Genomic DNA, 12,102 nt, shown 5'->3' on the forward strand with positions numbered 1-12,102 from the left:
TTTGTTGAGATAAATTATTTTAATGTAATTAGCCTTAATAAATTATCCTTGCAAGATTTAATAAATAAGAAAATTGAAATATAAGCAAAATTAGCTAATAAAATATGAATAAAAAGAAGAATTTTTAATAAATAATAGAAGCGTTAAAAGTTATTTAGACTTTCACTAACTTAATATAATTCCAAAATATCGGGATAGAAATTCCTGACAATCTATAAAAAAAAATCGAAATACTAAAAAAAAATCTAAATTTAAAAAATGTAGAAATTATTTTACAAAAATTAAAACATTTTAACATTTCATTTAAACATTTAATATTTTCTTTTGCTAAAAAAATGTTGAATCAGTAAAATTATGAATCACATATATTACGTCGCGGATCGTTCGATGACCATAAAAGGACTCGTGGACTTCTGTGGATTGCATCCCTTAACTGTCTTCTCAGTTGATTCCTAAAATTATACTCATTTTTCTAAGAATCCTCCCTCAACGTCGCTTAACTTTAAACATAGCTCGACCGCCTCTCTTAAGCTCTTTCTAAAATCTAGAATTACAACTGATGAGTTATAAGTTGACATTAGCGTTAACGTTAAACTACCTAAACGTTACCAGTGTCGGTCATAAAAGCGAATACATACATACGAACGTGGGACAAATGACCGTTTCTTCGTGATTGGGTTCATAGTTGCATAGTCGAGGTCTTCGGCCGCGCGATCGCGTTTTGCTCCTTTTCCACAGGCATAATTTTGGCATGCTCGGCGTTGCCTCGCGGCGGGACGTTATGTTTTATCCGTCGTCATCGTCGGCTGCGGCGGCGGTAGTGGTAGCATCAGCCACCATAATCGTCGCTTGAACTTATTAGGGAGCGTCCGTCGGCCGTACATCTAAAGTTAGCGACGCGCCAGGCAAAAATAGCGCCACGACGCCGAGACCGCTTTGCCTACCGCTTTATAGGCAACTAGGTCAATTCTGGCTTCGCACAACGCTTACCGGAGACTAGCTTTATCGAAATTCGTCCAACTATCATCAAATATATGAATACTTTTTTCTATCGCTTCTTAATTTTGAACTCCAAACTTTAAAATAATCTGAATATTTTATTCGCGTAAAAAATTATGCAAGTTTCTCCAGAAAAATCTTGAAAAAAATCTGCAATTAAACTATAATTAGATATCAAGTTATTATTTTTAATGCTTATACTATTTTCTCTTGCTATTAAATAATATAATAATTTAAAATTTTTATTCGCAAAGAATTGAATAACTGTAGCAGAATTATTTAATTGATATTTTATTAATTACATGTGTGTAATTTTGTTCAAGAGAAAATATTAAAGGAAAAAAGATGTGATTTTATGAAAAAAACTATTTTTATTTTTTATCTTAATTTATTTTTCTTAGTATTTTATTATTGTTTATGCAATGGAATAATGTGTGAATAATGGAATAATGGAATACTAAAATAACATTTTAAATTATAATAATTATAACTTACTTATAATTTATTGTTAAATTCATAAAATTCTAACTATTATTCTATCGAATGAGCATAAAGTTAGTGATAACTTTAGTGATAAATAATGTAAATATTTACAGAAAATGATAATATAACAATAATTTCTATTAGAAAAACTGTAATGACAGCCAGTATAAATGATTACCGTTTAAAATTGATATACAAAAATTACAAATTACAGAGTAAGAGACATTATAATTTGTGTTACAGAGCGTTAAAATCAAAGAAAAACAACAATGTGCGACGACGAAGTAGCTGCTCTGGTCGTAGACAATGGCTCCGGCATGTGTAAAGCCGGCTTCGCCGGAGACGATGCTCCTCGCGCCGTCTTTCCCTCAATTGTTGGTCGACCTCGCCATCAGGGAGTGATGGTCGGTATGGGTCAAAAGGACAGCTACGTAGGTGACGAAGCCCAGAGCAAAAGAGGTATTCTGACATTGAAATACCCAATCGAGCACGGTATCATCACCAATTGGGATGACATGGAGAAGATCTGGCATCATACTTTCTACAACGAATTACGTGTCGCTCCAGAGGAACACCCTGTCCTCCTCACTGAAGCACCTCTCAACCCGAAAGCTAATCGCGAGAAGATGACGCAAATCATGTTCGAAACCTTCAACAGCCCGGCCATGTATGTCGCCATCCAGGCTGTCCTTTCCCTATACGCTTCCGGTCGTACCACCGGTATCGTCCTGGACTCCGGTGATGGTGTCTCTCACACCGTACCTATCTACGAAGGTTACGCCCTTCCTCATGCCATCCTCCGTCTGGACTTGGCTGGTCGCGATCTTACTGATTATCTCATGAAGATCCTCACCGAGAGAGGCTACAGCTTCACTACCACGGCTGAGCGAGAAATCGTCCGCGATATCAAGGAAAAACTATGTTATGTCGCTCTGGACTTCGAACAGGAAATGGCCACCGCTGCTGCCAGCACCTCTCTCGAGAAGAGCTACGAGTTACCCGATGGTCAAGTCATCACCATCGGTAACGAGAGGTTCCGCACACCAGAGGCTCTCTTCCAACCTTCCTTCCTGGGTATGGAATCTTGCGGTATTCACGAAACCGTCTATAATTCCATCATGAAGTGCGACGTCGATATCCGTAAGGATCTTTACGCCAATAATGTTCTCTCCGGTGGTACTACCATGTACCCCGGTATCGCCGACCGTATGCAGAAGGAAATCACCGCCCTTGCGCCCTCAACCATCAAGATCAAGATCATCGCTCCTCCTGAGAGGAAATACTCCGTATGGATCGGTGGTTCCATTTTGGCTTCTCTGTCCACCTTCCAGCAGATGTGGATTTCCAAACAGGAGTACGACGAATCTGGCCCTGGCATCGTCCACCGCAAGTGCTTCTAAGCAATTACGCTCGATGCTATTCACTATTATTATTGTTATTATTGCTACACCTTTCCCTAAGTTGTACCGTTCACTGCCGCATCGCTTCGTCTAGTTGGGTCTCCGTTAGTCAAATATTCTGTTGTCGTAATTGGTCCGTTGCGGCAAGTCTTTTATCAACAACTATTATACGAGCATATACGTCATCTTTTGTATATAAGTTTACGTCTATGGAATAAATCAATCTTATATTCTCTCTTACAATCGAGCAATTCGTAATCATTCTTCAATATCCTTATATTTGCACAAATACTGATTAGCAATATTTAACTGGATTAATATGCGCGCACGCGTGTGTATGTGTGAAAGGGGACATATTTTACTTTTTATTTATATAAACCAACTTTGGCTTATGACTTAAATAAATTAATCATTTAATCAATTTAATAACAAAAATAATCTATTACTTTCTTGATCTAAATGAATCTTTTTTAATTCTTTCTTTAAATTTGTATTTACTGTCGATAAAATTGAGACGTATAAAACTATTATAAACGTGAAAGTACACATTTATATGCTTTGTAAATCATAAATGTATAATTGATGGCTAGAATTCTTCGAAAGAAATAAAGCCATTAAAAACATTCTTTTTCATAAAAATCTGCTTATTAAAGTTTTAAAATGTCATTGTATAACGATATAAAATTATACTAACGATAAGCATGAAAACTATTAGATTTGAAATTTGTGCATAACTGATATAAAATATGCATGTAATGCACGTTGTTGTATATATTGCATGATCAAAATAAAAAATATGTTTATTATAATTATTGGACTGTAGATAAAAATTAAAATAAAAGTAGCACTAGCGCAGATATGAATTTAGTAGTGCAAAGATGGATGCGCGGAACTCTGTTTTATGTTCGTGTACGTACAACGCAACGACTCAAAATAAAAACGTGTATCATATATCTTGGAACTTGTTTTCTCATCGATTTCTTCACAAAAGTGGTACAATTATCAACATTATTTTTTATTAATATGTTAGAAATTTGATTTAAATCACAATTATAATGCAATTATAAGTTTTTCCAAAGGAGGGACAACTTTTCTCGCGACTCGTTCGGAGATTGTTTTATTTCTACATTTTTTTATGTATTCTTCTTTAATGAAACTGAAAGTTATCATAATAATAACGCTACAGAAAACGCTTTAGGAAAAATTAATGCAAAAAAAGTTAATAAAATCCTTATTTACGTCGTAAGATATCGTCAGTTCGATTATTTAAAAATTAATTCAGAGAGTTGAAATCAATAACTCTAAATAATTTTTAAATGATTGAATTATAATTGACTATTTCGTAATGATATGAATAAAGATTTTACTTTAATCAATATATACCAATTTTTCTTGAGTTGCGTCATTATTGTGATAATTTTCAGTATGAAAAAAAAATTGATGAAGTAATGTAGAAATAAAATAATCCCCAAAATTGATCGTATAAAAGTGAAAATTGTATTCTTCTTTATCACTCAGATTATTTTTAATTCTGTAGCAAGATATATAGACTCAGAAATAAATGTGTATTACCTCATGTAATATTGTCATATGTAATATGACAATATTACATGAAAAGTAAAGCTTAATCAAGATTACACAAAATATAATCGAAGATGTTTCAAACATCTGACTGCTTCCAATCCGGTGAGAAATAACAATGAAATTCAAAATCATCAAATCAATGTCGAATCGACGTCAATTCGACATTGATTTGATGATTTCGGCGTCGAATCGACATCAATTCCATTATCATTTCTCACAGAAATGCTTAAAATCCAAGATACAATTTTGCGATATCACATGTTTCATCAACAGAAACAATATTATAACATAATATTTTATTGTATAATATGGCTAGATACAACTAGAGAAAAGTAATTGTGTTTAATAAGTCAATTATACTGCACATTCTCATACGAAGAATCATACATAATTCTTGCGAATGCTTTAATTGCTGCTAAATTATTCTATAATTACAGTAGTTATAAATTCTTTCATGTCTTTAGATCTCAAATTAATGACATGATATGAAATTTTAAATAAATGTAATGATAACTGTAAAAGGATTCTAAATTTTTCCAATAGATGCGATCATCTTTCTAATTAAATCTTTCTAATTAAATCGTCCCAAAGGATTTTATTTTTTAATTTTTCCTTTTTTGAAGTAAAAAGAACAGAATAAGATTCACCTTCAATATTTTTCCTGGTAAAGATTAGCCTTTTCACTCATGGTCCTGATGATGAATGTAATAATGACGAATGAGAGATTCAACAATAAAAGATGCGCCCTTACGGGGTTGAAACTGGACAATGCGAAACAACATCAGCATCGGCTTAGCCGATGATGAAAGGTAAAAGAGGGGATTTTTACGATGGCTCAAGCAAGTGAGTTGCCCCGTGCACCTGCCAATTATAACAAATTTACAGTTTTGTCCGTTAGCTGTACTAGTATTCTTTCCTGCTAATATATTTGAATATCATATTATGTCAATGGATTCTGGGAACGCTGCCAATATTAATAACACGCGCCAAGAATTGGTGAGTTATTATTCTTGGCAGTGCAATCTTAATCATTTCATAAATAATCTCTATTCTGTATGAAAGAATGACAACTAAAGGCGAAAGTATTTATTTTTCAGATAATTAATCACTAATTAAACCTGTTACTCCATTCTAAAAAAAAAAGATTTGTCTTTTGCATTGTAAAATCAATTTTGTTTGAAAAATATAGGACAAGATGTCATTTCAGAATTCTCAACTCATCATAGCGAACTAGTTATTCTGCAAAGTTTACTTTTTCGAAATCAAAATATTTAAAAAAACTTGATTCTTTCGTACTTAAAAGTTCAATATTTCGAAATTTATTCTTTCAAGATTAAATATTTTTAGTTCATATTTTTCGAGACTTGATCTTCAATAGAGTTAGTCCTTTAAAGTTTGCTTTTCTTGAACACAGATTTTTTTTTATTTTGCTTGAATCTCTGTTTCTTTAATTAAGCTTTACTACATCCTATTTTATAAGATTTTATTCATCGAATCTCGCTTATTTTCGACCCTTCCACATCTTATTCCTTGTTTTTCTTTATTTCTTCACCGAGGCCCACGATAACAATGGACGGCCCTGTCGCGTAACGAGTCCTTATTTGGATTCAGGGGCCGTTGGTCACCACCACGTTGACGTCGTCACCACCGCCGTAGCAAGATGTTTCGGCGTCTTCTCTCTTTCTTTTCACTCCTCTCTCTCTTCACCGTTGCTCCTCTCTTTAGGGCGAACTAAGGACTAGCCTGACTAGAATGGGCGGCGCGGGCTCTCAGCCCGACATTAACGCGAACAGCCGATTTCCATGTAAGGGGCGGATTGCTATTTTCGGCCGCTGACCGATATGGATAAAGGGACCCCACGGAGCCGGTACCACGCCACTTGCCGCTCTCGCCAGCCTCTTGCACGACGTTATACGCGATCCTAAACGATCGTCGCCTAAACGATCTCTTTTCTTCGAGTCTTAGCAAACGGTAAATCATCATATCTCATTATTCCTATAAAAAATCGCGAACCACATTGATCTACTTTGGTTCACGCGCATCGAAAATCCCGATTCTGAAAATCTCTTCTAAGTTTTTTCTTTTAAGTTTCGCTAAAATCGTGAGGATCTTTAGTATCAATTGATATTCAAGCTCTGTAGTGATTCGAATAAATGGTACTGAGTTAAAACTGAGTTAGAGCTTTAGCTCAGAGAGCTTTGGAGTGTCAGTTGATGGGAAGCATCATTAGGACCGATCAGATCGATAATTTTCGAAAATTTTTAAGAACTGTGAGAATTGAGTGAGGTTTGCGTAATCGTATATGACGTAAAGTGATATTTAGTGACTGTGCTGATAAATATGATAAATATGAACGCAATAATAGTTCAAAGCTAAAAAAATCTATTATCATCTTGAGCTTTTATAACTAAAATTAATTCTGATCTTTTTTCATTCATTAAAAAATATAAATATTTTTCAAATTTATTCTGAATATTTTCAAAGTAATGTAAAATAACTGTATAACTTTTCTTTTTATGGTGTAATTATTAACATATAAATTGTAATTATTAATTCCATGAGTTAATTAATTAGATCGTGAATTTAAACTTATCCTTCAAAATTCTTCTGCATTTTGCGCTGTGTATTTGCAGAAAGTAACAGTAACGGCTAACTAAGATGTGTGACGATGATGTTGCGGCACTAGTCGTGGACAATGGATCTGGTATGTGCAAAGCTGGATTCGCAGGGGATGATGCACCGCGTGCTGTGTTTCCTAGCATCGTTGGCCGCCCTCGTCATCAGGTTGGTTAAAACATTGAATTCTCATTTAGAGAAACCAATCGTCAATTTAATTTAAATATTATAAATAATATAATGATATTTATATCATATCTTATATTATCTTTTATATCATTATATGTATATATTATCTTAATATTTTTATGTTACAAAAAAATAATATAGTTATGTGTATATATATATATATATATATATATATATATATATATTTACACACACACGCGCGCGCGCGCGCGCGCGCACGCACATTTTTTCACACTCGATATTTTAACGTAACGTTTCAACTCAAACTAAGAAATATAATTCTTAGCTAGATTATTCTCCATTTGTTTACAGGGTGTGATGGTCGGTATGGGTCAAAAGGACAGCTATGTTGGTGACGAGGCGCAAAGTAAGAGAGGTATATTGACATTAAAGTATCCTATAGAACATGGTATTATTACTAATTGGGACGACATGGAGAAGATCTGGCATCACACCTTTTACAATGAATTGCGTGTTGCACCAGAGGAACATCCTGTTCTTCTCACTGAAGCACCTTTAAATCCAAAAGCTAATCGCGAGAAGATGACGCAAATCATGTTTGAAACCTTCAACAGCCCAGCTATGTATGTGGCCATCCAGGCCGTCCTTTCCCTATACGCTTCCGGTCGTACCACCGGTATCGTTCTAGATTCCGGTGACGGTGTCTCCCACACCGTACCTATCTACGAAGGTTATGCTCTTCCTCATGCTATCCTTCGTCTGGATTTGGCTGGTCGTGATCTTACTGATTATCTCATGAAGATCCTCACCGAAAGAGGCTATAGCTTCACTACTACGGCCGAGCGAGAAATCGTCCGCGACATCAAAGAAAAGCTCTGTTATGTCGCTCTGGACTTCGAACAAGAAATGGCCACCGCTGCCGCTAGCACTTCTCTTGAGAAAAGCTACGAGTTACCTGATGGTCAGGTCATTACCATCGGTAACGAGAGGTTCCGTTGTCCTGAAGCTCTTTTCCAGCCTTCCTTCTTAGGTATGGAATCCTGTGGTATTCATGAGACCGTCTACAACTCTATCATGAAATGTGACGTTGATATCCGCAAGGATCTTTATGCTAATACTGTCCTTTCTGGTGGTACTACCATGTACCCCGGTATCGCCGATCGTATGCAGAAGGAAATCACCGCTCTTGCGCCTTCAACCATCAAGATCAAGATTATCGCTCCTCCCGAGAGGAAATACTCTGTATGGATCGGTGGTTCCATTCTAGCTTCCCTGTCCACGTTTCAACAGATGTGGATTTCTAAACAGGAGTACGACGAATCTGGTCCTGGCATTGTCCACCGCAAGTGCTTTTAAAGACACGTGTCCAGAATCTATCATGTTCATCCACCAATCACATTCATCCTTTATCATTTTTCTTCTTTACCTCTTCTTTATTTTCTTCTCAATAGACACAATCATACTTTATTACATTATATTCATTACAACATTAAAAAACACGAGAAAAGAAGAGGAAAAGAAGAGATGGATGAAGAAAGAGAGTGGGAGAGAGAAAAAGAAAGAGAAAGAGATAGGGGAAAATTAAGTATAAAAGATGACAGAATAAGACAGTTATTCAAGTGCCTTTATGTTACACATTTACCAAACTGTATTAAAAGTACATCTATTTTTATTTCTTTCTTTATAGTTTATATAACACAACTGTATATTTACAAACGTTAATTAATTTATTGATATAGTTTCCTTAACCTGAGCAACAAGCTTTTCCTCGGTGAATCATCACACACATACACATATATCACATATGTACGTGTATATGAAGATACACACTCGCTTGCTGTTGATTGTATAAGCGACATTTGCGACATTTGTAAAGATAATTATCGATAAATTATACGGACGACCATTGTCGACCACATCTACTCATTGTTGCCCAGCAGATTCTTCTTATTGTACCTTATACCAATGTAATTATAATAAAATCATATGTTATGTAATAACTGTATATTTTAAACTATATAAAGTCTTGTTGATTTTACAATGATAATTTTGCACGTATATATATTATCTGTGTATATATTATCTGTGATTTTAAAGAAGAAACTCATCACCTTTGTGCGATCATAGAATGTATTATATAACTCGATTTTTCACTTTTACACTAAAACGATTAGAACATGACAATGTTCTTTCAGAAAAATGAAATATATTTAAATATCCTGAATATAAAATGGACTTTGATATTAGTATATTCGAGATAATTAAAGCGCAAACTGATGGCTTGCAAATCCATTTTTATTTGATGATACGATACAGTTTATATTATGGTTGCATGAGAGCTTAAAAACATTATTTAAATTTTTTCTATTATTTAAATTTATTTAAATTCTTAAGTTTTTTTTTAAGATGGTTGTATCGCAAAATGACTTTCTTAAGATTTGTTTGAAGCTTTTACTATTTGAAAATAATGATATTTTCTATACATACGTATTTTGACGAAAGAATAATCAAGCAAAAGATAATTGCATTGAAATTAACATTTTTAACATATGCTAGATAAGGAGTTTTCTGTGCCAAACAAGGAGTGACAGTACATTTTCAATTAACGCAAAAACGATAATTAAAAATTCGCTTAAAAATTAAAGGACTATAAATAAACATAATATGAATCTTCTAAACCGAAGAAAATGGAGGGAGGAGGAGAAGTAACTAAACAAATATTAATTATAAAATCTTAAAAGATTGTTTTATTACTTTACTAATATCCACTTCGTTTAATAAAAATTACTATTGGGAAATACAAATTATTGTTCAAAAATTACTGCAGCAATTTTTGAACAATAATTTTTTTTCACCTCCGAACGGTGCCCTCATGCGCTGGTGCTTCGGACGGTTGTCTCCCCATAAGCCGCTGCTATATGCGATACAACCACATTAAAGCAGATAAAAAAAATTCTTTCATTTCAGCAATTCTATATTTTTTTCGCGTTTTTTTTTTATTTCTTTCTAAACAAGAAATATAATATACGAGACAGTATAATTAAAACAATTCATCAATTATTATTAGCCGCGGAGAATTTAATCAGGATCAAATACTGCAAAATATACATACATACAGTCATGAATATTGAGGTTGTCACACTTTTTTTCGATAGTTTTTAGAATACATAAAAATTTTCAGAGTGCGACTAAATGATTGATTCGATATATTTTAATACTTTTAGCCATTCCCGTTTTTCTAATGTTTCAGCCATTTTTCAATTATATTAATTTCATCAGTTTTTCAATTATATTAATTTCTAAATTTTGTATTTACATTGGAAATGCTCAAATTAGAAAAAAATTTAATAATAATAAACCTTCTACATAAATAATGTTATTTATTATACATTATTACACATAATATTATTTAATGCAATTAAAATTAAATTTAATGAAATTATTAAGTCTAAAACGAGACTATTTTACTTAAAAATAATGCACTACTTTTATCATAATATTTACGATTTGATAATAAAAATTTTTTTTCACTCATTCTTAAATTTCAAATGCATTGTAGCAAATTTTGTAAAATTTTAAACGCAAGTTATGATTAAAATGTGATGTGCGGGAGAATTACATTTATTAAAAATGTATGTAAGTCATTATATCGTCGCATTTTTGGAAAATGAGGACTGTATGTCTATAAATATTTTCTAAATGTAAGAATATTTGACATGTTTGTTTATTAATATTTATTATTATTTATTTATAATTATACTTATAATTATACTTATATATAATATATATATTTATAATTATACTTATCATTGTTAATTTTATTTTTAAGTTGATACTTTAGAGTTTAAAATCCTATCCTTTTTTGCGCAAAAAAATTAAATGAATTTATATTTTTCGATTTATTCTAACTTCTTGTTAATATCTTTTCTCTTTCTTCAACAAAAGTTTTATTCACAGCCATCATCTAAGAAAACATATTTGTTGAAAACATTTAAAAGTACTTTCTTTTATTAATTTCATTATGATATTACTTGTTTATATTTATTAACTTGATCTTTTTTATAATCGTTTTTTAATGTATCATCAGAATTCATTGATTATCGATGATGTATTAAGTTCAATAGTTATAGCTATCTAAGAAAATATATTTATTGAAAACATTTAAATATTTTTTTATTTATTTTTATTGATTTTATCATTGATTTTGTCATTTAGTCTATTTATCATTTAGTATAACTTGATCTTCTTTATTTTTCTTTATTCGTATGATGATACGTTTAAGTTAAAGAAGAATAAGGAAGTATGTACAATTAAATGAAAATATGCCTTAAAAAATATGCCTTAAAAATGTTTCAAAATGTTTGAAAATAAAAATGCATTATAATAAACGCTGATCATTGTGTATTGGTATATTAGCGTCATAGTATAACGACGAGCAAATAATTCCATAATTAATCACTAGAATTCATTACTTAATATTAAGAGGAACAATTCGGCGGTCGATCTTTTTCGTAAGGGATAACATTCTATTTAATAAATATTATTTTGTTAACCTTTAACATTCTATTTAATGCATATTATTTTGTTATATATACCCTCTCTCTGATGGAAATTTTTTTCTGAATTGTAATGAATAATGAAATATTACTGAATTTCAATTTTATGGATATTTATATCAATTAACTCACTTTCAGTATTATTTCATTATTATTACATTATAATTTATTAAAATTTTATTAAGATTTTATTACTGTATTTATTAAGACTCAAGATTTTATTAACAATTTAATACAAAATGTTGTTATATTTAGCTTCACATTAGTACAAAAATATAATGCATGTACTAAAATACATGCGAGAAATGACATCA

At 32.1% G+C, this 12,102-nt stretch overlaps 2 protein-coding genes across 2 annotated transcripts in view; both read left to right on the forward strand.

The window, feature by feature from the left end:
- The window catches only part of LOC108685868 (actin-5, muscle-specific), a 4,688-nt gene extending 1,563 nt beyond the window's left edge, over positions 1-3,125 (forward strand). Inside the window, exon 2 of the mRNA XM_018190876.1 lies at positions 1,726-3,125. Coding sequence (XP_018046365.1) covers positions 1,752-2,882 — 1,131 coding nt within the window. The 5' untranslated portion in view covers positions 1,726-1,751 and the 3' untranslated portion in view covers positions 2,883-3,125. The remainder of the gene's footprint in view (positions 1-1,725) is intronic.
- Positions 3,126-6,276: 3,151 nt separating this feature from the next.
- On the forward strand, positions 6,277-8,696 carry LOC108685867 (actin, muscle). Its single transcript, XM_018190875.1, has 3 exons — positions 6,277-6,437; positions 7,100-7,250; positions 7,584-8,696. Exons 2-3 carry the CDS (start codon positions 7,125-7,127, stop codon positions 8,586-8,588), a joined length of 1,131 nt encoding a protein of 376 aa, XP_018046364.1. The 5' UTR covers positions 6,277-6,437; positions 7,100-7,124; the 3' UTR covers positions 8,589-8,696.
- Positions 8,697-12,102: the final 3,406 nt, after the last annotated feature.

Source organism: Atta colombica, unplaced genomic scaffold, assembly GCF_001594045.1.
Source record: "Atta colombica isolate Treedump-2 unplaced genomic scaffold, Acol1.0 scaffold161, whole genome shotgun sequence".
Taxonomy (NCBI): Eukaryota; Metazoa; Arthropoda; class Insecta; order Hymenoptera; family Formicidae; genus Atta; species Atta colombica.

Excerpts from the sequence above, each read along its gene's own strand:
- LOC108685867 (XM_018190875.1), top strand. The coding sequence starts at position 7,125 with ATGTGTGACGATGATGTTGCGGCACTAGTCGTGGACAATGGATCTGGT. Across the intron at positions 7,251-7,583 it reads TTGGCCGCCCTCGTCATCAG|GGTGTGATGGTCGGTATGGG; the intron begins GTTGGTTAAAAC and ends ATTTGTTTACAG.